Here is a 24,653-nt window from a genome sequence, read left to right on the forward strand (position 1 = left end):
AGGTAACAAAATTAATCAGACCCGATACTCAAGTGCCGATACCGCTTCCATGTGTGAATTTAAGAATGCTGACCACGTTAGACTTCCGTCAATGTCACACGTTTACATTCCCACCATTTTGGTAACATATGGATCAGCTGCTGATCATCTCAACTTACATTTATTTTCAGACGGTAAATTCTCTGAGCTTTAGTCATCAAGCGAATGCCTCGACGGGAAATGGGAAAATGTCATCGGGTTGGTGTCACGGCGGGATTTAATCACGTAATCCAATCCGTCACCATCATGCCACTTGCGTATATTAAGACATGTCGTCGGGGCGGCCGTCAATTTTGTAGCCCGGGACTGAATTAGCCTTATAGCATGCGACGGAGATGTGTCATGTGACAAACAGTCAAGGAAACAAATGTCGGGACAGCTGACGTCATTCTGATTAACAACTCACATCTTGTATCAGTATCACGCTGATGTTAAATATCGTCTTGAATGATATCTTCGATACTCAGGCATGTATCTGATGATAGTTTGATACTGGAAAGTGATATCGTCAAATTTCGACGCTAACTTCTAATTCTTTTTATATATACTTGTATCGTGATCTAAAAGCTGATATTTAACCAAGACTCGATATCAATATCATTATCATGCCGATAAATCCGATCATATTGAAATCGATATTGCGCCGTGCTACAGTGGTGGACATAGACATCAAGAATGTGCGTAACCAAAAAAAAAAGTGTATTTACACCAAGCTGGAGTGCCTCGGGTTGCCATAAATAGCTTCATTTTCCCAGCATCCCTTGAGGCCAGGGGAGGGGATGGCTCGATTGATGGAGGAGCGCGGAGGATGTGGTGTGGAGGGGGGTGCAAAGCAGAGAAAGGTGCTAATATCGCTGTCAATCAAACATCTGACGCGAGAGGGAGAATGCGTTTTTCAGAAGCAACATGAGACCGAAGAGCTGAAGAGCATTAGTTAGAAATTAAAACAAACCATTATTGTCCGATGACTGATAATCGTTTCAACTCTTGACTGGAATGATTACATGGTGATCAGTGTAGACAAAAGTAAGATTTTTTTTTTATAGATCCAAAAAAAAAACACAAGACGTGATGTCTAATGAACACTGCGTTCTGTCTGTCAAACAGGGGCGCAATTATGTGCGCTTGTCACTTCCTGACACGGCCTGTCGCTTAGCAACGCGCAGCTGAGACGCTGGAAGAGTTGGAGCTCGGTTGGAATTTGAACAAAAATTAAAAAAAAACAAAGGATTTGATTTAAATCATGACGTAATACTATTAGTTACATCTAGTACGATTCCAAAATCTTTTTCCAAGTTGATTTTCCCCGACAGGTGACTGAAATGGCCGTAGGCAGCTTTTATAATTACTGTGCCATTAAAGGAAAAATAAATCAAAACACATCATTTAGCCTTTCCACCCGCTGCACTCCCACGGTTCTTTTATAAATAGGATTTTTTTCTTGTCCGCTGTAATTGTTTTCTTGCTTTGAGATGGCACGTACTCTAACTACGATATCTATAGATTGTCCTTAACTTACCTGCGTGCTTCATTAACGACTTTACCTTAATAACCGGAAATAAAACCTTGTTTTTAATGTTTGCCTAATCGTAACAAATGCATTTTAATTCAAGGTCCAATTTGAAGGCCGATCTTGTGCCAAAGTAGGTGAGGCGAGACTTTGGCATAACGCCGTCCGCAGTTTCTAAACTACTACTTTTTGTAAATTTATGTACAACAGCACCCCACTGTGGCTTATCGTGGTACTGATTCTTTGGTACGAAACCGTCCGCAGTTTCTAATCTACTTCTTGTAAATTCTTGTACAACAGCACCCCACAGTGGCTTATTGTGGTACTGATTTATCATAACATTAAACCTACTTTATATTGTAATTGATATAATAAATTATATATTTAAAATACTACAATAATACTATTTGAAGTTTAATCAAATATAAGCGCTTAATAAACAAACACAGATTTTAAAAATGTATTTCATTCCTTTTATTTATGACAGCAATCATAGGAAGCATTTAGTTGGACAGAAAAAGAAAATGAAATAGAAAACAAACACTGAATTTACATGAAATGTATACTGGGGAAAAAAGTTCAAAACAACACAGTGGATAGAAAATATCTCATTGATTGACACATTAAAAAAAAAAAATCTTAATTGGTCTCCATAATGATATTTTCTCCATTGAGTTCACCACATGAACCTCTGCGTGGCGGCGCTGTCGGGCCACCGGAACGTCTTGGCCACAAAGACGTAAATGGTGACGGCGTTGACGGCCGTGTACAGCAACAACTCCAGCGCCAGCCTGGCCAGGGACGGCAGCGGCATGTGCAGGCGGTACATCAGGTACGGCACGATGAAGTAACGGAACTCCAGGAGCTTCTGCGGGACTGTGGCGGCCAGGAGACACGTCAGGAACGCCAAGCTCCAGAAGAGCGATCGCGCCTTGAGCGAGTCCAGGAAGTGCCAGCCGGCAAAAATGTACACGGGGATCAGGAGGAAGCGCAGCATCTCGTGGCTTCGGAAGAACCTCTTCCACACGTAGAAGGTGAAGTGACGGTTGTCAGCGAGCAGGTACTTGTGCACGGCGGTGAACTTCCACACCAGGAGGACGGACACGACGGTGGCTACGAGGAAGAGGACGGGCTGCTTTTTCATGGCTTGCAAGAAGCGCCGCACGCGGTGACGACACAGCGTGATGGGCAGGGAGAAGATGAGGGTGAAGGAGAGGAAGTAGAAGATCTGCGGGAAGTTGAGGCAAGCTTCGTGGTTGGCGCGGTCGCCCACCACCACGCCGCCGTTTTGCCACACGAAGACGAAGAATCCGGCGGCCACCAGGGCGTAGGGCCACGCCGCCAGCAGCGCCGCCTTCAGGTGCCCGGGGGAAGTGAAAAAATCCACACTGAAAAGCACAACCCGTTTGGCACCGGTGAAGGAAAACGGGACCTGAAAGGCAGCTGATTTGTCGTCAGACTTTTTGGAATGCGCCGCCCGCCACGCCTCGTCCATGTGGCCGGCCACCAGGGTGCCGGCGCAAAAAGCCAACCACACGACGTTGGTCTGGCGGAAGAAGATGGCGCAAGCGCCGAGCAACGCCGACGCCTTGTGGCAGCCGTGCAGCGTCATGAGGTACGTGAAGAGGATGAAGAAGGTGGAGCCGGCGTCCGTGTAGTAGAGGAAGTTGAAGAAGTACAGCACCGGGAAGGTGGACAGCGACAGGGCCGAGAGGATCCGCCTAGCAGCTGTTCGCGTCTGCAAGAGAAGGTTTTTCCGTTTACAATCAACTTTGAGTCTAGAGATTCAAGACTCACCTTCTCCTTCGGGTGCAGCTTGCAAATGAGCCGGTAGAGAAGGTAGAGATTGCCGCAGTTGAAGAGGAGATTGATGAAGCGCAGCATGGCCGTGGAGCACACCACGTCACCCGTCATGTCGGCCAGTCGCACCACTGGCTTGATGATCCCCACGGAGAACAGGTAGAGGCCCGGGAGAGTGGTGATCATCGGGTCCCACTGCATCAAAAGTGTCCATAATTATCAGTTATTTAACTCAAATGATTATTTTTGCATTGTAGAGAAGAACATCAAGCATTTGGTGAGTTGGCTATTTTTTCCATCGAATTAGGGGTGGGGGAAATCAAGTGGTTTAATTCAGTTGTCCCCGGATTAGCTCCGTTCAGTAATCCGCTAGTCACTATAGCATTAAAGAGGATTAATTACCTACCTGGTTGAATTTCCCGTGGCAATAGTTTTGAGCTTGGGGCACATGGAAAATCTCATCCATGTAGGGCTCTCGTTGCTCTCGGGTGATTTTAGAGAAGAGCAAGCAGGACACCAGAAAGTTGGTGCTGCACAATGCGGTGAAGATGTAGCCTTCATATTTATCCATTTTCCAAAACGCGATGTAAAATGCAATTGCTAATGGAAACTATCTGTCAAAGATGCGAACTTTTCGTTTCATCCGCATTACTAGAATATGCACGATTGAAAAAGCACCTAAAAGTAAGAGGAGATGCCTATTGTTTGGATTGCAGGTACAAAACGGAAGCGCTTTGGTTGTTGACGGCGAGTAGTCCGTCATAAAAATAGGCTCGGTGTGACAACATGTAGAAGTTATATCCGAGATATTTTTTTGCAAACGTGTTTTAACCTAGTATTAACATATAACTAAGCTGAAAATACCTTTATAACTTTAAGTAAGGTTTTACAATTGTGCTCAGAATGTAATTTTTATTTTAACAAAATCATTTTTGTAAATTAGAGTTGCCGAAATGCGTTCTTCCGGTGTTACGGTATTTTCTGTCCCCCTATGTTTCCCCCTCATGTTCGACGTCAATTTCTCTTTATTGTGCTCATCATTGATCTAAAAAAAAAAAAAATGCACGTATCTCAGACGCTGGAACTTTACCCCGAGCTTAATGTCACGCAAATTCTTTTTAAAGACGTCCAAAATGCCGCTGAGCTACGGCAAAGCGCCATGGAGGGGAAAATAAAAGGTGCCCTGATCAAGCCAACTATGGTGAGTTGAAATTTTGCTCAAATATGCATGCCATGCAGTTTTTAAATTTGATTTCCCCTTTGCATTAGCTATTGAGTCCTTTCCAAGTACTGGTGGCTGCAAATAAAGCTGTGCACTTACACGAACATAATCAAATGAAGACAAGAAGTTTGTTTTCAGAGATCATCTTCAACCTGTCACCTACTAATAATGTAAGTTTGCTCTTCATTCGTACGAACTGCTTGTTTGGATCCGAGCAAATCATTTCTTTGTGCAGATCTCAGAGGCTTTTAAAAGATTTGGCATCTCGGACGGTGATGGCACCGTCTTGGTGGTCTTGGTCCACACCAAAGAAGAATCCCACCTTGTGAGCGACATGGTGACCAAAGTGGATGGAGTCCAGATTCCAGTGGAGGACATATCATCCTTGTCAGACCTTGAAAAAATTAAAAAGGTACTGTTTGATAATGGACACATTTGTCCCAATGGATTGTTTTAATCCTTCCAATCGTCTTTTTTTTTAGCTTTACAAAATCAACCCAGAGGAGGAGAAGTGTGGAACTCTTCTGGATGCAGTCATATCCAGAATGGCCACCAAGGATATAATGTAGCTCACACTTGTCATTGTCCTTTATTTGTAATAAAATATTGATTCTATGACTGAGTGAATCACACATCTGTCAATCTGGAAAGTTTCCGAGCTCGTCTTTTCCGATATTGCCCCCGCTTAAGATGCACACGACGTCGCTCCCTTCAAGTCGAGGTATTTTTCCCGCATTGATCGCAGCGAAGGCGGCCGAACCGGACGGCTCCACCACCAGACCCGCTCGGTACAGGGTGGACACGGCCATCTTGATTTCCTCGTCGCTCACCAGGACGATTTCCTCCACATAGCGCCGGCACAGCTCGTAGGGCAGCGTACCTAATGATGGCCATATTAAGATTATGTATCGCTAGGAAAGTAGTAATTTTCATGAATATTATCCACGTTTTGACATCCTCGTTGCAGCACGATGTTATTTTTTCGCAATTAAAATGTTCACGTTACCTGCAAACGGCGGCGCCAGCCCTGACGCAATGCTACTTGTGTCCATGCCCACCGGCTTCTTCTCCAGGAAGCTCTTGTACATGGTGCAGGCTGAAGTCCAGCATTCCCATCAGTGCTCGTTTTCGAATCGGAGGACATTTTCTTCTTACCTCCTTCTGGTTCCACGCCGTAGATTCTGGTCTTGTCGCATCCCGATAATTTGACTGCAGCAGCCACTCCGGCCAGCAGCCCCCCTCCTCCGCAGCATACCACCACCACATCAGGTTCTGACACCACCTCCAGGACCTCCAGACCTAAACTACACACGTGGTTAAACTTCATCCACTTGTATGCGTTTTATATTGTGTGTACCTTCCATGTCCCGCGATGAGATCCAGATCATCGTAGGAGTGCAGGAAGGTCATGTCGTCCTCCTGGACGCAACGCTTCACCACATTCATCAGACAGGAGGTGGGAACTCGCTCCACGTCCACGCCAAAACTCTGACAAGAAAAAGAAAAGTGAGTAAACTACTCATTTACGTGTCATGTGCATGACCTCTAACCTCTATGAGGGCCGATCTGGACATGGGGGCAGTTTCCGGCATTACCACTTTGCCTTTGGAGTTGTAGTGCTTTGACGCATATGCAAACGACTTGCCATAATTCCCTGCGGACATGGTGACAAAATTGCCACCTGTCTGCCTCCTGGCAAACTGATTGGCCACACCTCGAATTTTAAAAGACCCTGTAATTTAAAATGATTATTTGCTCAAGCAAAGTTAGTAAAAAAAAAAAAAAAAAGCACATTCTTACCTGTTCTCTGCATGTTCTCTAATTTAATATGGATACTTTGGGCATTGTTGACAGGCAGGGTGGTCTGGCTCCAGAGGATCATGGGGGTCTTGATGACACCCAGTGGGCTTCTCCTCACTGTCTCCCTGGCTTCTAATAGAAGATCCAGGGTGATACTCTCTGCGGACACCTCACCCATCTGTGCAAAACTTGTTAATAAATAATAGTTAACTTTAAAAACCCTCAAAACGTTAAGTGAGTCATTAAATTTCACTCACCTTATTCATTAAGACTGCAATACGTGCAGCTACTCGACGGTGTTACAATATTTGTCCCCCCCTCCTGAAAGAAAAGTTCCGCCATGACTGTGGTTTCAAGTCGAACATCTATCTGCGACGGACCACAACAATGGCTGCGCTCTTGAGTGACTGATGAATTTTTAAGGCAATTTCTTTTACTTCTAATAAGTTTGTGAGTGCAATTAGTCGAATAAGATGGGTGTTATACGGCACGTCGTTTGTGCCATGTCGGGCGGCGTCGACAGCTCTGTCGCGGCCCTATTGCTAAAGAAAAGAGGTAAGTCACATTGACAGGCCACTTTATTAGGTACACCACTACCATTACCAAACAATACAAACTTGAATGTTTCTCATTCCAGGCTACAATGTGACCGGGGTTTTCATGAAGAACTGGGACTCCCTGGATGAAAGTGGGGTGTGCAGCACAGAGAAAGACTGCGATGATGCCTACAAAGTGTGCCAGATGCTGGACATCCCTTTCCATCAAGTGTCATATGTTAAGGAATACTGGCATGAGGTTTTCAGGTATATTTAAAAGATCAATATACATGAGTGCCTTTTCCTGCCTGTCTAATTGTGGTCTTTTGCACCTTTTTAGTAATTTATTAAAGGAATATGAGAAAGGAAGGACCCCCAACCCAGATATACTCTGCAATAAGCATATAAAGTTCAACCATTTCCACAAATATGCAATCATAACTCTAGGTATGTTCTAGTCTACAACATGGGTGGGTTAAAAAAAGTAATAATGCATTTTCTGACTTTTCTGACCTTTCTTTTTGGGATGTAGGTGCTGACGCAATGGCAACCGGCCACTATGCTAGGACCTCGCAGGAAGACGAGGAGGTTTTCCAGCAGATCCCCAAAACCGGGCCCCTCGTGCTCTTCAGAAATCGATTTGACTTCCGAAACCGTACGCGCCTTCCCTCTTCATTCCCATTTTTTGCTCCCGGTTTTTCCTCACTACTCTGCCTCCTTTGCAGCCGTGAGACTGCACAAGGGGGCCGACCTGGTCAAAGACCAGACCTTCTTTCTCAGCCAGATCTCCCAGGATGCCCTACGGCAAACCGTGTTCCCGCTTTCCGGTCTCACCAAGGACTTTGTGAAAAAGATGGCGGCTGAAGCGGGCTTTCACCATGTGTTGAAGAAGAAAGAGGTGAGTCAAAATAAGAGCACGCATAAACCACATTTCTGTTTCATTCATCCCATTTTGTTATTTCAGAGCATGGGCATCTGCTTCATTGGCGAGAGGAACTTTGAAAACTTTATTTTGGAGGTAAGGGAGCGTTTCTGGTTTCTTTGGCAACTTAAGATGCTCAAGATTTGTTTCACAATGAATATCTTTTTTCCCCCAGTACCTTGAACCTAAACCTGGCAACTTTGTATCCATCGAGGATGGAAGTGTCATGGGCACACATAACGGCTGGTTCACCTTGACGCTGGGCCAGCGGGCTCGGATTGGGGGACAGAGGGATGCCTGGTTTGTGGTGGACAAGGATATCAATACTGGCGATGTGGTGGTGGTAAGGCGGTCAGATTAAAATTTCACTCCGTCGACATTCCTTCAAATGCCTTTGGCCTCAGGCGCCGTCGACCAATCACCCGTCTCTTTTCCGCGACATCCTGCGGACGGATCGCTTCCACTGGATCGCCGAGGAACCTCCGCCCCAACTGATCCGTACTAAGATGATGGAGTGCCATTTCCGCTTCATCCACCAGATGCCGCTAAGTGTGTATATTTATTGATAAAGAATTAAAAAAAAAAAAACGTAGTCAACATGATTCTGCGTGCTTTCCAGCTCCCTGCACCGTGACTCTTAACATGGACGGCTCTGTGTGGATCTCACTCGGGCAGCCGCTCAGAGCTTTAACGCCTGGACAGGTAAAAAAAAATAAATCAATGCAACTTTTCAACTGTTTTCAGAATTTAGCAACGCCCTCTCGCAGTTCGCAGTGCTCTACAAAGGTGACGAGTGCCTGGGAAGTGGTAAGATCACCCAGTTGGGGCCCAGTGACTTTACCATCCAGCGGAGTCAGCGTTCAACAGCTGCTCGGGTCAGTACAGAAAAGAAGAAGCCGGAACCTGTCAGATGACACGGCCTTGTATTTAAAAAAAAACATAAATAAATGTATTTATAGAAAACTGCATCAAAATGTGAAACAAATTCTCCTGTAAATATAATGCAGATTTAAAGCATAAAATGCTATTATAAAACATAAAACGCAAGTAAAAAGCAACTTGTTAAAAAAAAAAAAAAATGCGTTGTTATGCAGCTTTTGTCCACAGCATGGTGCTGTTTCACAAGATAAACTCAATTGGACTCAATTGTCACATGCTTCATATTTAATTAGATGAAATCAAATACTGTACACGGTAAATGTACATTGCAAAGGTCATATTTCACTTTGAGCATCATAAAATTGCACATTAACATTTCCGAACAATAACAAATATATAATTTTTTAAAAATATGCATTTTCAGACATATCCAGACGGTAAATTTCCTAAAAAAAGAACACTACCGTTATTTAAAGTGATGAAACTTTTTCCTCAATACACTTTGAAGAACTTTTTCCATTTGTTTCAGTCAAGTTACAAAGGCTGCAAAGCTCTTTTAAAGTGCATTAAGGAATTGAAAGGCTACCTCAACTTATTGTCATAACAATACACTTGTGCGCATTGCGGTCAGAGACACTTCCTAAATCTCCATGAGAAGAAGGGAGGGGTGAAGACCCCCCTCTGTAAGCATCCCAGTGGGGAACCCAGCAGGTTTATGCTAATTTGCTCCTCAAGGAGGAGGAGGGTGTGGAAAAAAGGGTGAGCTGCGGAGCCATTTTGTACTCATTTCAAACTACGTAAGCCTGGAGTGCGTGCGCTCCGTGGATCCACCGGCACTATGGAGACGCAGTCTTTTTCCACCATGAAACTTCCAACATGAAGGATAAGAGTCGAACGCGACGCCGGGAGTGGGAAGGCTTCCTCGGATGAGTTTCACTGCAATTCACTAGGATTTATTATTTGCCAAGTATGGTGCTGTGGAGCGCGTGGATTTGGTTTTTGGTCCTGCTCAACGCGCCGCCCGTGGCGTGCTTGCAGCTTCACCTCACGGAGTCTTTACAACCCGGGAACGTTTTGGCGAACCTGTCCGCTGGACCGGGCTGGACGCATAAACTTGACAGGTCTCCCGAATCCACACGGAGTCTTTTCCAAATCGGCAAGCACAGTGGAATTATTGAACTGTCTCGAAGTGTGGAGTGTGCGCGCACGCGTGTCAACCCCGCGCCCGTGCACTTCAGAAGCACCTCATTGACTTCTGGAGATGTGATCCTAACGCATTTGAACGTGTTCGTCCACGGGCAGGACTGCTTTATCAAATACAGGAGAAAGACATTTCAAAGCAAGCCTGACATCCATATTAAGCATAATTTAAACCTGGAGGAATCTTCTTGTCTTCTTGCGGGTGATTTGCTGTTCAATGCTGCAGAATTTTTTCCTTCATTAATAAAAAGCGATTTTTTGGATACAATGTGCACGGGACAACGTTTGGCTGCACTGTTTAGACATGGAGCTTTGTTTCTCACTGATAACTTTTGTCTTGAGAGCATGAGAGCGCAGCCCGAAGTGGATTTGGAATGTCTCCTGCACACCTCTGGAGGCAGCCGGCTCAGTCTGCTGCTCACATTGCGGTTTGGAAAATCGCCTAGACGTGGATCTGTGTCGGAAAGCGTACACGGGGAGTCCGCCCGAAGAGGTAAGCGGCAGGTGAACACGTCCCCGCAATTCCAGCTTCCCAACTACCAAGTGTCTGTGCCTGAAAATGAACCGGCCGGGACACAGGTCATCACCCTCAAAGCCACCGACCCGGATGACGGCGAGGCAGGTAGGCTGGAGTACAGCATGGAAGCCTTGTTTGACAGAAGGTCCAATGACTTTTTCACGATCGACTCTCAGACGGGCAGCATCACAACCATTCAGGCGTTGGACAGAGAAGTCAAAGACACGCATGTCTTTAAAGTGACTGTTAGCGATAATGGCACGCCGAGAAGATATGCCACCTCGTACCTGACCGTCACCGTGAGTGACACCAACGATCACAGCCCGGTGTTCGAGCTGGCAGAGTACCGAGTTCGTATACGGGAGAACGTAGAAGTGGGTTTCGAAGTGATGACCATCCGGGCTAACGACGACGATGCCCCCGCTAATGCTAATATGATCTATAAAATCGTCAACGGCGACAACTCCATCTTCGAGATCGACCCGCGGAACGGCCTGGTGAGAATCCGAGAGCGGCCCGACAGGGAGACCAGGTCGTATTACCAGTTGACAGTCGAGGCAGACGACCAGGGTAAAGAACCGTGTCCCCGCCGAGCCACCGCCACCGTCCACATCATCGTGGAGGACGAAAATGACAACTACCCTCAATTCAGTGAAAAGAGGTACGTCGTGCAGATCCCAGAGAACGTGGCCATCAACACCAAAGTCATCCAAGTGGAGGCGACGGACAAAGACCAAGGGAACAACGCTAAAGTTCATTACAGCATCATCAGCGGCAATGTTAAAGGTCAGTTCTACATTCATTCCCCGACTGGCGTGATTGACGTTATCAACCCTTTGGACTATGAAATGGTTCGGGAGTATAATCTGAGGATTAAGGCACAAGATGGTGGAAGGCCTCCTCTGATCAACGGGACTGGGATGGTGGTAGTCCAAGTGGTGGACGTGAATGATAACGTCCCCATGTTTGTTAGCACACCTTTCCAAGCGACTGTTTTGGAGAACGTCGCCGTCGGGTACTCCGTCATCCATATTCAAGCCATCGATGGCGATTCGGGGGAGAACGCCCGGCTGGAATATCGTCTGACAGACACCGTTCCTGGATTTCCGTTCACCATTAACAACAGCACCGGGTGGATTACAGTAGCTGAAGAACTGGACCGGGAGACTACTGAGTTCTACAGCTTTGGGGTGGTGGCGAGAGATCACGGAGTCCCTGTGATGTCGTCCTCTGCCAGCGTCACCATCACGGTACTTGACGTTAACGACAACGTCCCCACGTTCACGGAGAAAGTCTACTCGCTGAAGATCAACGAGGACGCCATCGTGGGGACAAGCGTGCTCACGGTGACCGCTCTCGATCGGGACGTTAACAGTGTGGTGACTTATCAGATCTCCAGCGGCAACACCAGGAACCGTTTCGCCATCACTAGTCAAAGCGGTGGTGGTCTCATCACTCTCGCTCTCCCCCTGGACTACAAACAGGAACGCCAGTATGTGTTGACAGTCACGGCCAGTGACGGAACCCGATCGGATTCCGCGCAGGTGTTTATTAACGTGACAGACGCCAACACACATCGGCCCGTCTTCCAAAGCGCCAACTACCAGGTGATGCTCAACGAGGAGCAACCAGTGGGGTCCACCGTGGTGGTGATCAGCGCGACGGATGAAGACACGGGAGAAAATTCTCGCATCACCTACATCATGGAGGACAGCGTCCCTCAGTTTAAAATCGACCCGGATACCGGCGCCATCACCACCCAAATGGAGATAGACTATGAAGACCAGGCTTCCTTCACCTTAGCCATCATCGCTAAAGACAATGGCATCCCTCAGAAATCCGACACCACCTATGTGGAGATTATCATCGAGGATGCTAACGATAATACCCCTCAGTTCCTTCGAGACATGTACCAGGGGAGCGTGTTTGAAGATGCACCTATCTACACCAGCGTCCTCCAGATTTCTGCTTCTGATAGAGACTCCGGCTCCAATGGCAGACTGAGCTACACATTCCAGGGTGGAGATGATGGAGATGGGGATTTCTTCATTGAACAGTACTCCGGTATCATCAGAACTGCTCGCAAGCTGGACCGGGAGAACGTTCCTGTGTACGACCTCAAGGCCTTTGCTGTGGACCGGGGAGTCCCGCCTTTAAAAGCAGCTGTTCCCATACATGTGGTAGTCCAGGATATCAATGACAACGCACCAGTGTTTGAAAAGGATGAGCTCTTCATCGATGTAGAGGAGAACATTCCCGTCGGGTCCGTTGTAGCTCGGATTACCGCAACAGACCCTGACGACGGTACAAATGCTCAGATAATGTACCAAATAGTCGAAGGCAACTTTCCAGAGATCTTCGAGTTGGACATTTTCAACGGCGACCTCGTCTCCCTCATCGATCTTGATTATGAAACCAGAACAGAGTACGTCATAGTGGTCCAGGCCACCTCGGCTCCGCTCGTGAGCCGGGCCACCGTACACATACGTCTGATGGACATGAACGACAACCTGCCGGTGCTGAAGGACTTTGACATCATTTTCAACAACTACATCACCAACAAGTCCAACAGTTTTCCATCAGGAATAATCGGGAGAGTACCGGCTCATGACCCGGATGTGTCGGATAAGTTGCGGTACACCTTTGAATCCGGGAATGAGCTCAATCTGCTCTTGCTGAATGAGGACACGGGGGATCTGCGTCTCAACAAGGCCCTGGACAATGACAGGCCGCTGGAGGCACCTATGATCATCTCCGTCACCGGTAAGACCCCTAAGTTATTTCTGTTGATATTTTGAAATGATCTCAAATGTGTTGTGAAGGTCCGAGTTATGCTAACTGATCCGGCGGCAGGTTTTTGTTGTCTTGACAGTACGGTTCAGGAAGTGTGCTGCAGGCTCTTTGCGTGATCCGGTTCAGCTGCTTTTGTGCCGTTTGCGTGTATTGTGTCGAGGTGGATGGTTGAGGTCGTAAAATGTGCTATTTGGAGGGCTTCCACATTGCCGCTTTGTTGTTGCGGTCGTAATTTCTCGTTCGACTTTCGCGTGTCAAATCTTTAGTTCTCGGGGAAACTCGTTGTTGTTTAGCTCCAGAAGCAGACTTTGCGCTTGAAGAGTTAAAGATTAGACAAAAGTGCAAACATGTGGACATCTCCATTCAACCAGCAAGCTCACACAAGTGTAGCAAGTCTCATTAATCAGGCAGTCAGATGGGATCAATCTAATACCCCGATAGAATAAACTAGCCAGTCATCTGCTGACAGCTGCTTGCTCAACCTCCTTTGTCTTCCTTCATGTTACCCCCCCCCCTCCCCTTTTCTTACTCTCTGCTAAAGTTGGCAAACAGCCCAACCCAGCTAGATCTCCTTCACTCTTGTCATCTATTTCCTCCCAAAAGCTGAGCAATGCCAGCATGGGAAACAGGCTCAATCTTCGGGTCAGGATTCAAAACCCGCCTAGAAGAACCCTTAAGGAACTGAAACAATGGTGGTGGTATAATGCACACATCAGGTGGTGGAAGTCTTTCACCTTGTTTGAGCAGTGGTGTTGTTTTGCTAAGTGACTAGCTCCCCGGCTTTGTCTCAAACAAAAGACACACTGTCCTTTTTATTACCCTTAAAGACAACCCATCGAGGGTCCAGGGGGTGGGTGAGGGAGGTTGACCTCAATAGTTCCAGACCTTATAGCCCCCCGACTTGATTCAAACCCCCCCTTGCCCTCCTGTTTGTCAATAACAGCTGACAGTGTATCCTTGACAACAGTGATGACCTCATGATGGTCCCAAAGGGTCGTTGCCAGTTCCTTCTAGACCTTTCTGGGTGACTGAGGGTAAAGACACAATTTCTATACTAGGAATGAGTTGGAATTAACTTTTTTTTAATGGGACTTATGGTTTGGGTGCTCATAAGGCCTGGGAATGTTCCCCCCCAGAACAATTCCTTGCTATCTCTCCTGAGATAGCCACAACACTGCCCCATCTGTACTGTAGCATAAGAGTCCCCCGTTAGCCAAGGCTTCTGTGTTCTTTTTTGTTCAAGCCCTTATCTCAGCTCGTCGAATTTCACATCCGAGGGGTTCTGGAAGCGATAACAATCTGCTGAGGTCTCCTCACTGTAATGCATCTTGGTTTGTAAAGTTATGGATTTGGAATATTTGCATGCACCCGGTGGAAGTTTTGGTCAACTTAGAAAAATTAGCAGTGATTGATGCTCTACTGTCTTCTGATCTTCTTCTCTATGGCCTTGTTGAAAGATGACGTGCTGCTACATGTGCCACCTCCTCCCCCCCCCCCCCCCCCCCCCCCTTCCATTCTTTTCCCCCTGTGGGGCTTGACTGCCATGCATCTGGTTTGCCTTTTAATCCTTCTCAAGGAGTTGCATAGCTCGGCTTTTTTTTTTTCCTGGTCTCCATGGGCATGCCCCCCTCTACCACTTTCACTCCCTTCTTTACGTTTGGGATCTACTAAGACGTTAGAGCAACAAATTAAATTTTTCTAGGTGGTTTCTGAGATTGCTGATATGCTGTGAGGTTTGCCAGTTGTTCAATTCTTGGCACGTATTCAGAAAGTTCCTATTTTCTTTACTGTCTGGACGTCAAGAGAAATGTTCTGACCCAATACACCCAGACATTAGGGCGTTCCACCTGTGAGATCAAAGTGACCCCGAACTTCTCTACACACAACCTCTCACCTCCAACCCATGGAGGTCCTGCTAATGAGGGGGCTGACCACAACAGATGTCAAGCCAAAAAACTTCCAATTTAATATGTGTGTCGTGAATGAACTGGACATTTTTGAAATTCTGAATCAGCAGAACGTCAAAGGTATTCCCGTATTTCTTCACGGACCATTACCGACCCCTCCCTTTGGTTTAACCGTCCCGATGTTCCTGCATGCTTGTCGGCTCAAAGAAGTTCACCAAACTCGACACGCCGGTATTTTAAAGTATTTTTCTTTCAAATACACCAAGAGTGAGTTTGCCTTCAGGCTGCAGGTTTGAAGTGTAAATACTAAGTGACCTGGTCACTCTTTGACTTTGAATACTCAATTACAGACCAGGGTTGAAATTAGAACACCACAAACCGGATGCATCCATTTTCTGTGCAAGGGTCAAGGGGTCAGCGGGAAATCTTCATTTCGGTGGAAAGTAGATGTTCAAGTGAGATGTTGTCTCGTCATGCTAGCGTGTTTGCAGTGGGGATTTCAAAGAGCGGCGTTGTTTGTTTGCAAACGTAAGGGCCTTAGGCCAAGGGGGAAAAGGTGAAGGGTGGGGAAGGGGGGTTATGTTTTCAGAAGGTTCTACCTTCATTGGTTTTAAAGATATCTTAAATTTATCTGGATCATTTGATTTCCCCACTTAGATCCCAAAAGGTCATAACCCGAAACATATATTTGCTCTCACTCCAACGACACAGTGGTCTTCTTTGTTTTCACTCAGCGCTGATAACATTTCAAAAAAAGGGTCTGTAAGGGCTTCACGAGTGTGACATTACAAACGTGGCGTGATGACTCGCTGGAGGAATGTTAAGTAATGGCAAGGGGAGCAGGAGGAGGGAGGGGGGCTGACTTTACAGTATGTCAGCAGACTGAATGACAAGTGTGAGAAAAAAATAATCCTCGTATTGTACATGAGGAATTAAAAAATGTCCTTAAAGAATCTGCGCTACTGTTTTGACCTTTCAACTCTTGGCAAGCAGACATTACCCTGAGGTGATGAGATTGTTGTCTCAAAGGGAGGAGCACCTCTACAGTTGAAAGACTCTGGACAAGCTCAGTCACTGACCACTGGTTCCATAACAGCTTGTGGAACATTCACTGACTGGTTCTGGATTTTTCTGAAATGGTTTTTCAGACTAGTAATCTGTCAGTGATTTAATTTTTAAGTGTAGACCAGTAATGAAAGAGATCAAGCTGTGGATGAAAGCTGACACCGTGTAATGACGGCGTTTTTAATTGGAGCTTAAATGCTGATCTTCTCGTTGAGCTCCACGGAGAAATGTTGGTGACAGGTGTGCAGGCAGCTTTTTGAAACCTCTATCCAACCCTGCAGGCTTCATATTTTAGCTTTTCAAAAATGGAGTTCACGTTTAGATGTATTAGGTTCCCCTTTGGACGACTTTGAGGTGACGTTTTTATTTCGGCAGCGATGACACGAGATGTTTTTTGAGGCTGGTCAACCTTAGATGGCAGTTGAACGTCTTTGCCTTGAGGCCAAATTTCACACACGGATTCCTTTGCATCTTTTATCTCGCGCCCAACCCTTCCAAAAATGTCTTCAGTTTCACATCCATCAAAGCAGATAGGGTTTTATCCTCCCGCTTGAGTTTTTATCTTCTCAAATCCAGACATGGACGGTGTAAATTAGATTCCCGCAATTCCCCTGACACATTTTGTCAAGGCGCTCAAGCTGCCCCCACAATGCTTCTCTGTCTCCAATTTGAAAATGAGTTGCCTGCTGCTGTCTGTCATCCCACATCTCTTTATCAAGTTAGCGGCTGGTTCCTTCAAGAAAAAGAACTTCCAGACAGTCATAAGCACGCCGTCACTCATGTTCTTGCGGACTCTCCAAGTCATGCGTCAGCTCAGATCCAAGACTGACCATCTGAATCCGTTCATCCCTGTAGGAGTCAAATAGGACTCCCGAAGTTCATATCAGTAATACATCCCTACTTCCGTTATTGTTCCTGCACACTGATGTCAGCTCGGTGTAACACAAGAAGCGAGCTGTTGCGGTTTAGCCTGGAGGCACATGATTCTTCGTACGTTATATGCCCATCCATTCCTGCACATGGTAGTCACTCATGTCCTTTTTTTTGGGGGGGGGGGGGGGGGGGGGCTGATGCGTTCAAATGCTCTGTTATTACCAAAGCGATGACAGAATCTTCGGGCACATACCTTTGACGCTGTGTAACTGATACGCTCTTTGTCTTCCTGATGGATCATAGCTTCTCCCAACTGAATTCCGATTCTGGATTTGAGTCAAATGAAAGATCCATCGTAGAATATAACGGCGGCCCGATTCTAATTACATATCGTGCTGGAGAGTTACGGACGGGTCGAGCCACCCACATTGAGGACGCGGCGGCCTGTGTGTGGATCACCAAGCCTTCCACCACAGGAATGTCAAGAAACCTCCTTATAATTGAAGCGGCTATAAAACGTGCGTGCATGTGCTGTCATGCTCCTATGACGAACTGTTTGGTTTTTTAAAAAGATGTGCCGGGATGAGAATTTCATCGGGGTGGTAAATATGATTCGGTGAATCGGATCCGGTCGAACAAAGACAACAAGACGAACATACCAGCTTTTGGTCTGTTTAGATTCGTCCAAAGATGAAACAATGCAATTGGATTCTTCTCCAAAATGTTTATTCAATTCTAAAATCAGTTCCAGCTGTGGTTATATGGGAACTCCACACCTACCATTAAGAACTGAAGAAGCCTTTTGGAATGTCTTCAACAACTCAAAAGAGTTCAGCTGCCTCGATTTGTGGAAGTTACCTTTAGATGGTGTTACATTCTGATCCTCATTTCCAAAGTTGCTTCTGAAAAATGATTCAGACATGTCATGACACCCCTTCAATCAATTTTTTTTTTTACTTTTTCCTGATGGATGGTGTGAAGAACTATAAACGTGTCTCGTCTTTGGGGCGTGTCTATGCAAGTTGTTGAAGTCGAAAGATTTACCGTTCTTCTGCGCTTTGAAAGGATCAAGCTAGTCTGAGGGAGCTGATGAAGAAAGCTTGAGGTGATACCCGTCTGGCTCTTTGAGCAAGGGTAGACACCTGGAAAGCATGCGATGATTGGTTTATTGATGGATTTGGAGGTTTTTCCATCTTTTTAAGTTCTTGGGAAGATCTTAAGTTCTACCATGCGAGTGAAAAGTTGTGATGCTACGATGAGCCACGCCATGCGGTGACAGTAATTGCTACCTTCAGAGAGGAACACTGCAGTTTGTCAAGTCTCGGTCCAAGTCCACTCGCATTAGTTTTGACAAATTCCTGTCACAATGCTGAGGATGGTTTTAAAACAGTTCAGACTCAACATGGCGTCCTAAAATTTTATTTTTATGTGCCGGAACGAACACTAGTGTAGTGAGACGCTTGAAGCTGTAAATTCAAGAGTGATGTACGTCATTTTAGCATTTGAATATAATATGTAAAAATAGGTAAAAAATATATTTAAAAAAATAGATATTTACTGAAGTTTGAGTTGCTGTTCCACTCCAGGCCTGTAGGTGTCAGTAAAATGTGGTTGAAGAAAAACGCTTGAAGCTGTAAATTCAAGAGTGATATACGTCATTTTAGCATATGAATATAACATGTAAAAATATATGAAAAATATATTTAGAAAAATAGATATTAACTGTGTTTAAGTTGCTGTTCCACTCCAGGCCTGTAGGTGTCAGTAAAATATGGTTGAAGAAAATTGGTTTTTAGTTTTATGGACAAAAAATATTTGTAATAAATTTTTTGTTGGTCTAAATTTTCATGATAAGGATGACTGTTTATGGTCATTTTGTTTTCGCTGCAATTTCACTTCTGCCCTATAGGTGGAAGTAACGCGGAATAGTTTCCAAGATAATAATTGTTCAATGTCCTTTCTTGACTCATTATCACGCCACGTTCTTGCCGGCCGTGTCACGGAGCACAATGCTGACACTTAGGTGACCCTGACGGATAAAAAAAGCAAGTGACAAGATGGCCACCGCATTTTGTGAATAAGAGAGAAGCAGCCTGGTGATTGAAGGCGAGGAGGGAAGAAAAGGAAGGAAAATAAGTAGGGGGGCTTCTATTTTTACCCTCACATTCCCTTTCCCCCCCTCGGACTTCAAAGACGTTCCCGGTGAGAGGGAATTATTCCCCTCCACTCAAGCGTGCCGTAGTTCTCTCCTCCACTTCACCTTTTCAACACCCCCCCATCAAAAAATGACTTCTTGTCATAGCAGATTGGCCGTGAGTTCGATTCCCGCTGCGACATGTGTGTTTGCGTCAAAACTCTCGACTCATAAGCACGATTAAATCGATGGATTTTTTTTTTCCGCTTGACCGGCTGCCCCGCTAACTTACTTAATGACTGAATGGATGATTGTCGGAGTCATTGTTTGGGCTCACGCTTGCGTGATTTACCAGCTGGCTCGGTCCAGCCAAACAGCTGACAACATGAGCTAAAATTGTGTCATCTCCAAAATGGTGTTCAACATGCGGCGTGGGTTCTAAAATCTCAGTCGTGCCCAACAAATAATTTTTTTTCAAAATAACTTTTTCCCTTTTGCAGGAGGTACAAACTATAGTTCGATTAGCTTCGGACCGAACAATTAATCGAATTAAAATCGACCTCTCATTATTTTGTGAAAAATTAGATGAAATATTTGATTTATTTTCCATTATTTATCTGACTTATAATTTCTTCAACTCAATTGAAACAACAAAAACTGATAACTTGTACTTGCACAAGTGTGCACACCCTCTAATTAGCAATTTAGCTGTTTTCCGAATGACCCTATCTCATTCAAACTCACCACACATAAAGTTCTGATGTTCCCGTAGGCTTTTACTGACTTTGCTTTGCTTTCTAGCAGAAGGCTTCCAAGAAACAGAAAACACGCTCTCGTGATTTTAATCTTGCTTCAAAAATAGCTCGGATTAATTGGCCACTTTTTGTAGCGTTCAGTTTATTACATCACATGTAGCACGGAGCTTATCTACTGGCAACACATCCCACTTGGACAAACATAGACTGGGATTTTAATTCAGTTCGCCCGACTGGTGACTCATCGTCTCATGCTACACACATTACAAGAGCGACATGGCGGATTTACAAGGCAACACGGGCTGGCCTGATCTTGTTCGCCGCCATGAATCACTCCAAAGACACCCATACCACTAGCATCATTTGGAATCTCTAAATGCTTTTTTTCCACCTTCCCAATTCAAATTGAAATAACCCAAACCAAATATTTGAATTGACACTTCCCAGCTACCGTCACTTGACTAGGAAGATGGCGGATTATTCAGCAGGTGTCTGCGGGGGTGTCGGAAGGGTCAGCGTCTCCTCAGCTTTGTCCAACCGAAACAAGTTGAGGAGCTGCTCGACTTTCTATTGCATTTCGACACGAGTCTCGCCGTTTCCCGTGACGACGACCCCCCCTTCATCCCGACCATCCCGCCTCCTTCCCAAGCGCTTTGTTGAATGGAGCCAATGGCGTGCCAGTTGGTAACCAGGCACCCTATTTATCAGTAACCAGCACCAACAATAACTGTAACCAGACACCTCCTTGGAGAAAAGGAGAGGAAAGCACAAAGAGCTGGAATGAAGGGTGGAGGTAGAAAACGAAAAGAAATTCTGATGAAGTTTTGCTTATTTTGAGCAAGTGGAGCGAGGGAAAAAAAAAAATCCAGCAATCGGCGGAAGACTCGATCTGGTGTCAGTGAAATAGATCCTTGACTCCGATTAGTCCATTCATGGCTGGGTGGCTCAGTTCAACCTGGGAGGGAACTTTTGATCATGAGACCCCCCCCCCCACCTCCAAAGCTACTATTTAAGCTTATCGAACCAGATCAGGTCCGATTAGTGCATTTGTATCGTTGTGAACATATTTATTTGCGTGTCAGTTCGGTGATTTAGCTCAGTGGTGCATGACTAACGACTGATTAGGTGTTGCGGTCTTTGCATTGTTTGCCCGAGTTCTTGGTTATAGTTGAGCGGTCGGCCTCCTTTGTGGGCCAGGAAGGAGCGTTTGACTCTTCACCTTGCTATAATGGACGGGGGGGGGGGGGGGGGTTGACCACACATTTGCACATGCAAAGTGACTGTGCACATTTATAAATTATTTAAAAAAAAAAAAAGCTTATTTAGGAAAAAGACTTAAAATAAATATATTAATTAATGCATTTAATAAAGAAAATTTTTAATTAACTTAAAAGATGAAAAAAATGTACTGATGAATTTATTTTAAAGTAAAATACTGACACAATTAAAATTACAATATAAAAGAGCATTTTATAGAAAAAAAATTGCAGTTAAAAATCCCCATTTAATTGCGCATATATTAATAGAAAAAAATAACAGTAAAAGGTTATGAATTAAATATCAATTTAAAAAAAATATTTAAAATAAAAGCTGTATTACGTAAAATGCAAAATGTTTTTTGTTTAGTGTTTTGGATTCTTATAAAAATATGGAATTGATAATCATACTGTTTGTCGTCAGTCTGAGTCGAAACAGTGCCGCCATTCTGCTCACATCGACATTCTAGCCAGGTCGGATCTCCTCCCGAGCGCTCCGCTTTAAAGTGCGGCCGACCGAGAGCGCTTGTCTGAGATTTTCTTGTGAGAGGCCCATTCAGCTGGCACTCGATATCGCGGAACCGGCCGAGGGGCGCCCAATTCAAGCGCCTGTCAAGTGAAAGGTTAAAAGTTTGGCTGGGTACGGCATCAACTCCACGAGACGCCGCTACTTCAGGTTGGGCGTTCATTGACATCTCAGTCAACACTTTTGGAGAGTAAAAAAAAAAAATAGTGAAGGGACTTGGGTGTTCTTGTTGCCCCCCTGAAGACTTGCAGGTGTTGAAGAGGAAATTGGACGGTAACAGCTGTGTGTGCTGATATATGGGTCACACTTGCAGACATAATTCTTCCAGTCGCTTGATCTTTATGACCATTTAATTTGACATTCTCACGTTGGGTCTTTGGAGTTCCTGCCTCTGATTGGCTGCTCCTGCTTCAGTTTGTTTTGATTTAAACGTTACCAATGGAATCCAGCGGCGAAAGTTTTAAAACACCTGAAACAGGAAGTTCCTGTTGCTTAGTTTCTGTGAAATAATTAACTGTGCTGTAACAGAGTTGTTTTTTTTTTTTTCTTCCACAATACGTTCACGCTTCCTGCCTTTAATAATGTCACGACCTCTTTTGTGGGTTTAACATTTTTGTTCGCGTCTACTATTGTCTTATGGGTGATAAATGTCAACAGTAAAACTAAATGTGTGTGTGTGGTAATAGTCTGAGTGAGAGTGGTTGTGTATTTTTTATTTTTATTTTTTTACCGGCTATCTTGCTCGCAAACAACTCTTTAATTTAAATTAACATTGAAAAATATATACAGAAATATATCTTTATATTATACAATATAAAAAAATATAGCATATACATAAATAAATTTTACAATATAAATAAATGTAGTATATACATAAATACATTTTACGTGTTAAACAGGAACATTTAAAGTGACACGGGTATGTCACGGATTTTCACCTGTGGTGGTCGGGCGTGGAAAATACCCCACCGGGGTTAATTGCAAAGATTTATGTGTGTCAAAGACAACCATGCAGGGAATGCATTATGTATAGAAAATGTATGCGTGCACATGTGGAGTGTGTTTGTCACTCACAGACAGCTGCTACCAAAGCCTCATGGCCTTCAATGTGTGTGTGGTCACAAATGACATCATTTTGAGATATATATATTTAAATGCTACAAAAGTGACCTTTCTGTTTTTCCACCCGTGCGTTCCATGGTTCAGCCCATCCCTTCTGCATGTGTGTGTTATGCTATGTCAGCAACTGGTGGGCTCTATAAATAGCACAGGTGGCCCCCCGGAATGAGAGAAGATCCATCTACTTAATGTTAATTAGCGGGTTGTTGCTTGTTTTTGTTGATATCCCTAACATTTGTTAATCGAAAAATTGGAAAAATAATCATTCTTGACCTAAGAGTGTCAAGGCGGCAAACCTCACCAACCCCCCATAGCGCCACCTGTTGCCCCGGCATGCACTTAAAAGCTTCCAAATACCTTTTTTATTTTTATTTATAATTTTTATTTCACGCATCGACAGAGTGTGGACATAACGGCAATGGTCCGACTCAACAGTCTGATCCATTTCATGCCGACCCCGCCACCTGTTGTCCGTTTTGGCCCTTTGGTAACCCTCCAACATTTAGTAATTGGTATGCGACCAGATGCACGGGATCAAATTACACTACATCGCTATTACATAAAGCTGATGTGGAAAGTATTGTTCTGGAGATGGGAACATCACAAATGTAATGTGATCGATGTAAGACACACCTGGACATGAAAGACACAAGTGCTGATTGTTTTGTTTTGTCTTGTGACACCTTGTACCTTCACTCCAGACATTTTTTTTTCCCAGGGAGCAATGAGATCCATTTTATTTAGCTTCACGGTTTCTTTCCAGATGGTCTCCACACCACCTCGGCCCTCTGCACCCTCCGCGTCACCATCATCACCGACGACATGTTGACTAATAGCATCACGGTGCGCTTGGAGAACATGTCCCAGGAACGTTTCCTGTCGCCTCTCCTCGGTCTCTTCGTGGACGGCGTGGCGGCGGTGCTCTCCACCAGACCCGACGCCGTCTTCGTGTTCAACATCCAGAACGACACGGACGTGCAGGGTTCCATCCTCAACGTGACGTTCTCGGCTATGCAGCCAGGTGGAGGACCCGGGAAGGGGACCTTCTTTCCTTCGGAGGAACTGCAGGAGCAGATTTACCTGAACAGAACTCTACTCAGGCTCATATCATCTCAGGAGGTAATTTTACATTTAAAATACCACGAGAGCCAATCAAAAATTTCCGTCCTTTTGTAGGTTCTGCCGTTCGACGACAACATTTGCCTGCGGGAGCCCTGCGAGAACTACATGAAGTGCGTGTCGGTGCTCAAGTTCGACAGCTCTCCACCCTTCATCGCCTCCAACACGGTTTTGTTCCGACCCATCCACCCCATCAACGGGCTACGTTGCCGCTGCCCCGTCGGCTTCACGGGGAACTACTGCGAAACGGAGATCGACCTTTGCTACTCGGGACCTTGCAAGAACAACGGCCGGTGTCGAAGCCGCGAGGGCGGCTATACCTGCGAGTGCCGGGAAGACTTCACCGGTGAGAGACTCTTCTGGAATATTTCCCCGTGTTCACCTGATACCCGACAGTCTCTTCTCCCGTATCTCTCTCTAATAGAGACAGCCTTCATCGGCCTGTCCTTCCTTCTCTTCCTCCATCTTATCTGATCTAATTATCCCATTATACCTGTCACTGCCCCCCCTCTCCCCGCTCATACCCCCAAGTATGTTTTGCGTACCAAAAACCAAGTGACGGTTCCTCTTTTGGAGGTCACAGTTCAACACTTGGAACCATCACTGTCCCATAATTGGCTCGATGACAGCGTTCTTCTCGGGTTTCTGCTTAACAGGGAAATAGATCCTTATAATTTACCC

At 45.2% G+C, this 24,653-nt stretch overlaps 5 protein-coding genes across 19 annotated transcripts in view; 3 read left to right on the plus strand and 2 right to left on the minus strand.

Moving 5' to 3' along the window:
- Positions 1-2,008: 2,008 nt before the first annotated feature.
- Positions 2,009-4,121, minus strand: alg10 (ALG10 alpha-1,2-glucosyltransferase). The gene is made up of 3 exons (XM_088366575.1): positions 3,756-4,121; positions 3,347-3,544; positions 2,009-3,287 (listed from the first exon to the last, which is right to left on the minus strand). Exons 1-3 carry the CDS (start codon positions 3,918-3,920, stop codon positions 2,226-2,228), a joined length of 1,425 nt encoding a protein of 474 aa, XP_088222701.1. The 5' UTR covers positions 3,921-4,121; the 3' UTR covers positions 2,009-2,225.
- Positions 4,122-4,310: 189 nt separating this feature from the next.
- Positions 4,311-5,183, plus strand: tprkb (Tp53rk binding protein). Its single transcript, XM_088366579.1, has 4 exons — positions 4,311-4,550; positions 4,619-4,741; positions 4,807-4,983; positions 5,054-5,183. Exons 1-4 carry the CDS (start codon positions 4,341-4,343, stop codon positions 5,138-5,140), a joined length of 597 nt encoding a protein of 198 aa, XP_088222705.1. The 5' UTR covers positions 4,311-4,340; the 3' UTR covers positions 5,141-5,183.
- Positions 5,142-6,704, minus strand: LOC148379191 (uncharacterized). Its single transcript, XM_088366578.1, has 7 exons — positions 6,629-6,704; positions 6,372-6,549; positions 6,122-6,303; positions 5,929-6,059; positions 5,727-5,875; positions 5,578-5,667; positions 5,142-5,451 (listed from the first exon to the last, which is right to left on the minus strand). The coding sequence occupies exons 1-7, from the start codon at positions 6,635-6,637 to the stop codon at positions 5,210-5,212; spliced, it is 981 nt and encodes a 326-aa protein (XP_088222704.1). The 5' UTR covers positions 6,638-6,704; the 3' UTR covers positions 5,142-5,209.
- An 8-nt stretch (positions 6,705-6,712) lies between these two features.
- On the plus strand, positions 6,713-8,827 carry trmu (tRNA 5-methylaminomethyl-2-thiouridylate methyltransferase). Its single transcript, XM_088366576.1, has 10 exons — positions 6,713-6,926; positions 7,009-7,174; positions 7,248-7,354; positions 7,440-7,562; positions 7,633-7,805; positions 7,872-7,925; positions 8,005-8,172; positions 8,234-8,378; positions 8,449-8,531; positions 8,597-8,827. The coding sequence occupies exons 1-10, from the start codon at positions 6,845-6,847 to the stop codon at positions 8,741-8,743; spliced, it is 1,248 nt and encodes a 415-aa protein (XP_088222702.1). The 5' UTR covers positions 6,713-6,844; the 3' UTR covers positions 8,744-8,827.
- A 504-nt stretch (positions 8,828-9,331) lies between these two features.
- celsr1a (cadherin EGF LAG seven-pass G-type receptor 1a) overlaps positions 9,332-24,653 on the plus strand; it is a 30,639-nt gene continuing 15,317 nt past the window's right edge. For 9 of the 15 annotated variants that reach the window (XM_088367058.1, XM_088367064.1, XM_088367063.1 and 6 more), the window contains exons 1-3: positions 9,333-13,188; positions 23,617-23,972; positions 24,030-24,318. In XM_088367058.1, the coding sequence (XP_088223184.1) occupies positions 9,678-13,188; positions 23,617-23,972; positions 24,030-24,318 (4,156 nt within the window). In that variant the 5' untranslated portion in view covers positions 9,333-9,677. Of the gene's footprint in view, positions 13,189-23,616; positions 23,973-24,029; positions 24,319-24,653 lie in introns of all 15 variants that reach the window. The other 6 variants (XM_088367070.1, XM_088367072.1, XM_088367073.1 and 3 more) reach the window with 2 other exon arrangements.

Source organism: Syngnathus floridae, chromosome 22 (assembly GCF_059516105.1).
Source record: "Syngnathus floridae isolate MCC-2025c chromosome 22, RoL_Sflo_1.0, whole genome shotgun sequence".
In the NCBI taxonomy this organism is placed as follows: Eukaryota; Metazoa; Chordata; class Actinopteri; order Syngnathiformes; family Syngnathidae; genus Syngnathus; species Syngnathus floridae.